The 5,737-nt window shown below is 30.3% G+C and overlaps 1 protein-coding gene across 1 annotated transcript; it reads right to left on the reverse strand.

The window, feature by feature from the left end:
• Window positions 1-51: 51 nt before the first annotated feature.
• Window positions 52-5,370, reverse strand: LOC119664112 (embryonic polarity protein dorsal-like). Its single transcript, XM_038073667.1, has 5 exons — window positions 5,265-5,370; window positions 1,987-2,562; window positions 1,529-1,926; window positions 1,395-1,470; window positions 52-523 (listed from the first exon to the last, which is right to left on the reverse strand). Exons 1-5 carry the CDS (start codon window positions 5,344-5,346, stop codon window positions 318-320), a joined length of 1,338 nt encoding a protein of 445 aa, XP_037929595.1. The 5' UTR covers window positions 5,347-5,370; the 3' UTR covers window positions 52-317.
• Window positions 5,371-5,737: the final 367 nt, after the last annotated feature.

Consider the following 5,737-nt stretch of genomic DNA (forward strand, 5'->3'; position numbering starts at 1 on the left):
ATAAAAGGATATATATTCAAAAACATAATTATTATTTTACTCGTACAAAATTGATATCGATTTCCGTACCGATAATTATTTATATTGGATATACCTATAGAAAAATCACTTGTGTGGATATAATTTGTGTTTGAGTTAACGACCTTGCAAATAAATGAGAACCCAGATCCTTGTATATGGGAGCCCATATACTGTATATGGTTTTATATGTACGTAACTGTATTGTATTATATATACTATGTTCCAATGGATAGTAGTGAAGTGTAAAATGCAGTTCCCATCATTAAAATGTTTATAATTCATAGAGCGAATGTGAATTAAATGAAATTCAAATGATCTACTTGTTTGGTAGGATGTAGGGTACAAAAGTAAATGAAAGAAAAATAAAAAGGGAAAAACTTACAAATATCTTTAATATCATTTTGAAATTGAGCATTTTGCTGTTTCTCATATTTCTGTAATTCTCTTCTAAGAATATTCATTGGGTTTCCGCCAGTCTTAAGACGTTTACGCTTGATCTGATCTAAAAATGTTAAAGAAGCATAAAATAAAAATTCGCAAAATTTAAAATAAAAAACAATTGCTATATCAAATAACATAAATAAGAATATTGAAAACATATGTAGGTAAAAAAAGATATATAAACATAATTTAATATAAAATAAATCTATAAAAGGAGAAATTTTCAGAATTTCGTTCGCTTGTTTAATGACAGTTTAACAGTTTTTAAAAGCAGGAAAGAGTCGTAGTTATTATTGCCTGTAGCTATTATTAATGATTTTTCTATATGTATTTTTTATATGTCGATCAACTCTTCACTGCAGACCATTAGCTTCCGCCAACCGTCGCGCTATCTCATTTACCGACAACAGTTGACCACTTTCGATTTGTTCTTGATAGTTTAAATGATCGATACAATCACTTGCATTTGAGGGAACGGGCGGCACGCTTGTATATAATGCGAAATGTTCTGCCTCTGACAAATCAACATCAGGATCAAGGACAACCCCATAAGCGCCCTCGCACAGATTCTTAATGCTCTGGCGATCAGCAATGGCTACCAATTCAATGTTTCCATCATTAATTGGTATGTCTGCCAATTGTAGTGCACTTATTGTTTTACGATCAAGTTGATGACCAAACGTTATGGTACTAGCATTAGAGTAGGCTTCCTGCTGTGGCAAGCTACTTGCGCTATCGCCTTTGAGTGGTATATGTATGACATCAGCATTAAGATGTGCCGGTCGTTTCCCAGATACGCTGCTCACACTTCGTCCCACCGGCTTGCTACCTTTATTGGCGTTTGTACTATTCTGTGGACTAAGTCCAGGAGTATTTGAAAATATCTGCTGAAAAATTAAGTTTACGGCGCAGACGCGTAAAAGTACGCATACCTGGATCTGGGTGGTACTCGAATGGTATAGATTCACTTTGAACTCCATCAGACGGCCGCACCAATTGAATAAAAACCTAAAAATAAAATATATAGTTAATGCAAAGAGTACAAAATATTAACGTTTTCAGTTACCTTTGCTTTCTCTAATACGTCTTGATTGTGATAAGGTGGAGTTTTAAATGTAATAGCTGTCTGTTTGTGTATATCTGCTGGCCGAAATTTAGCAAAATCTTCCCATACAAGTTGATTGTCATTATTGAGCTCATAAAATCTTATTTTAATAGTCTTAATATCATTTTTGGCAATCTTCTCGCATAACAAAATAATTTCATCACCGCCACCTACTTTTGCTGAACAGCAACAAAGTCTACAAATGACGAGGTCTGACATAGCTTTCTTATCAAAAACTGGTTCCGATACAACAGGTTGTAATGGTTTCACACCTGACTCAGTTTTTAAAAAAGCCTGAAAACACAAACGTACCACATTTAAATCTATGCTCGCCGGTTGATCTTTGTGTCCGAATTTCGCTAAAGAATGTGAGACGTTAATATACCATAGATAGCTTATAATTCTTTAAAATTACTCACTTTTAAATGGATCCACTTGTAGACGCTCACGTACTTCCAATGCAGCTTTGATGTCATTTTTCTTCACACATTGTATACCTAAATTAGAGAAAACTGCTTGCAGAGGTTCGCCGCTTAAGACAAGGGTACATATACCATCTTTGCAACCATCTTTGCCCACCAAATAATGTGGATGTTGTCTATATGGCGGATCCTTTGTAACACATGATACAACTATGACAACATCACCTTTATATCCCACTATTTCAATAGTGGGATACGTTTTATTTTCGGGTGTAGAATTCAGGCCAGGTATAGAACCGGCCGAACGTCCCTCACATTCACTTTTATAACGAAATTTAAGTGGCTTTGTAGCTGGTTGTTCCACAATATTAATGAATGGTTTTGGTGCGGATTTGTATTGTAGATTTTGTTGTGATCCTTGTGTAAACACCGGTGACTGCATATGGGTTGGGGAACTTGGAGATGATGCGTTCATTAAAGCTGTTAACACTGCGTTTATTTGTGGTTCTGTTTGTGCTGTGGATGCTCCATTAATATCTATGCTTTGGTTATCAAGAGTGTTTAAAATATCAACTGTGAAATAGAAAGAGAATATATATTGAATATATATTGATATATTGATTAATATATTGATTTTGGTTATTGATTATATAATATATTGATTAAAAAGCAAGTTCAATTTTTGAAATTGAATTTATAATCTTTGTATTCAAAAGTCTTTTATTTTTCCTAATATCAACTTCAAATGACACTCTTTACCATTAAGGAGCCGTCATTAAGAGAAGTAAGAGAGTAAATCATTAACAGAGTAAATTCTTTGCAATTGTACTATAGTTCATTTACTAGAACATGATTATATTAGGTATATCACACATAAGATATTAGATGCTTCACACATATCCAAGCAGCATTAATCTCCACATTCTATAATATACTTCATTGCAGAACCTGCTATCTGAATATAGGGCTCTTTCATGAGAAAAACACAAATTAGGTGACATAACGAGCCATTAATGCCAGAAATTAACACTGCACTCTTCTATAATACATTCACAAGATTATATCCTTTATAACCTTTATATCCTTTCTAATAACTAAGTATGCCTAACAAGTTTCCACCTATTGTACGGACATAATCTTAAGGAAAGCTGCTGTATAATTCTTATAAATACTTTTTTCGAGAACTTAGAAGAACTGAAAAAGCCTCATATTGAAAGCCTCAAACATTCTAAGTGAAAATAAATAACAGAACTTCTTTAATCAAGACAGTATACACGTATCTTAAAAACATATATAAAAACAACAGCCATAAGGCAGTGGCACAGATATATACATAGCCTATGTGGAGTACGTCACTCGGCCTTAAACTTAAACATAGAGCTAAGTATAAACATTTAACACATTTGCTATTATCCATTCAATCAGTGTGAAGTACACTAAGCTGAGAATATGTCGGACATGCGAGTCTGATCCTATTTTAAAAGATGATCTTAACAAATAGTAATGTGTATAGCTAAACGCAGATAGTAGTAAAAATAGATTACTTACGCTTATTAATTATTTCTGTTTTTATATATATTAGTTGAATTTTTATGTTGTATCATCTTTGAGACTAGAAGGCAGTTCCACAACAATGCCTTTTGATTATTGATTATGATTATTGATTATGAAAGACTTTCTATCCTATATAACATTGTAGTGTGACTAACGCATTACTATAGTTTTCTTATACGGGAACCTATCATATATTTGAAATATTTATAAGGAAACTCGAATATAATAGTTTTCCCGTTCTGGTTCTCAAGGTTTTAATAGTTTTTCGATAGTTTTTTTGTAAGGAAAACTATTGCAAAATCGATTGTTTAGATATTTGGGAGGAATAACGAAGATAAAATTTATGCTTTTATTAGTTTAATTAAATTTACAACTTTCCTAAAGATTGTCTAATCTTAGTGAAAAGTTAATTAAATTGACTAGTTCCCCCGATTATAACTAGAATCAGAGAAACTAGTCTTACACCTATGTCTAGGAATATTGACTTTGTAGGAATATTTTTCATTCACAGTATAACAGAAATGACATACATTATAAGTGTTCTAAGAGCGTCTGTCACTGGTCTGTCACTGATAGAGTAAGTATATGCGCAGCAGACCTCGAACAGCTAAAGCAAGAAGTACTTAAGATGTTTATACGATCCAAGTGTATTTATCGGCTGGTAACTGAGCTAATTGCGACCATTTCGGATTCAATTCAACTTTTGTAATTGAAAGGAATTTCGTCTTCAAAAATTGCGGTTTCTTCGGTGCCAGATGCGAAGTCCGACGTCATCAGAATTCAGTTTTTCAGTTTTTCAGTTTTTCTTCATTTAATATTTATTTTAGGAAATTATTTTAAAATTATTTTAAAATAATTTTGAAATTATTTTTGTTTAAAATACATTTTAACTTACTCGTATGTCGATTGTTTATAACGAAATTTACGTAAAACTATTTTCATTAATTTTTTTGCCTTCATTGTGGCTAAGACTTTTGGATTTAGTGTTCTCTTTTGTGGGTTGGTAAATGGACAGAAAATGTTCGAATTTTATTTTTAGGGCCGTAATTAACCCGGCGAATGATTGACTTATAGCACCAATTTTTTTATTATAATTTGCTTTGCTTTCTTTTATTGTTGGTTTTATTGTTAATTGCTTAATTGCTTAAATAATTAAATTTTTTTCTTGGACCTTCGATTTGTTTAAATGAAAGATTTTGTATGAAAGGCAATGAGAGAGAGATATTACTGATAAGACTTATTGAAATTTTTTTAAATATTTTTGCAATAAATTAATTTATAATTACAATTTTCTTAATCGTTTTCGTTTTTTTTTGTTGTTTGATTTTTAATTAATTCAATTTAAATAATTGAAAATGAGAAAAGTTTATTAAATTTACTTCTGTTAAACATTTTAACATTTTATGTCAGACGTATTCTTACGTCACTTTTTTATGTGATCCAATTTGTTTTAAAAAGTATTGTAACTGCTAATATACAATATAATAATATATTAGTAAACAATAAAATATATCATATTATTATTTAGTAAAAAATAAAAACAAACTTTTTATATTGGTCAGCTAGGAAATTGTGGAGAAAAGAAAATGTTCAAAAATCTTTTGATGTTTAGAAGGTCTAGATTTTATATATAGAACTTCTACGTATTTTTTTCTCATATATTATTTTATTTATTATTAATTTATTAAATAAGTTTTTTTTTTTTTTGAAGAACTTCTTACCTAAGCTGTAATTTGGTATATAATAAGGATCCCTCGGGATCTCCACTATATGGTTAATGTGTACAGAACGTTTTTTTACCATTATGTCTTCACTATTAAAGCATTAATAGTTTAAATTCAATTTATAATTATGTTTCATATATGTTTAAATTTTATATTAAACAATACTGAAAGAATTTTTGAATATTTTAAGTCTTAAAGTTGCTAACGTTAAGCTTTGTTCAGTTAAAAACTTTATGCCACTAAACACTTGACATGCACTGTAAATTCCGATTTATTGGCGAGTGTTAGGTCCACATATAAATATATTATTATTTAATACTTGTGTATTATGAGATATTAAATTTGAATGCTTTCAAGTGATTGTCTATTTAATTGGCTGACTTTTTAATACTTTGAAGTATGTTTAATTATTGTTAGTTTAGTATATTATTATTTTTTTGTAGTTGTTAGCATTTTTGATATATTTTTAT

This window comes from Teleopsis dalmanni, unplaced genomic scaffold (assembly GCF_002237135.1).
Source record: "Teleopsis dalmanni isolate 2A unplaced genomic scaffold, ASM223713v2 unscaffolded_contig_1428, whole genome shotgun sequence".
NCBI classification, from domain to species: Eukaryota; Metazoa; Arthropoda; class Insecta; order Diptera; family Diopsidae; genus Teleopsis; species Teleopsis dalmanni.

Coding starts and splice junctions, on each gene's coding strand:
- LOC119664112 (XM_038073667.1), bottom strand. CDS start 5,346: ATGGTAAAAAAACGTTCTGTACACATTAACCATATAGTGGAGATCCCG. Junction 2,563..5,264: donor TATACCAAATTACAGCTTAG/GTAAGAAGTTCT, acceptor TCTATTTCACAG/TTGATATTTTAAACACTCTT. Junction 1,927..1,986: donor ACAAGTGGATCCATTTAAAA/GTGAGTAATTTT, acceptor CACATTCTTTAG/CGAAATTCGGACACAAAGAT.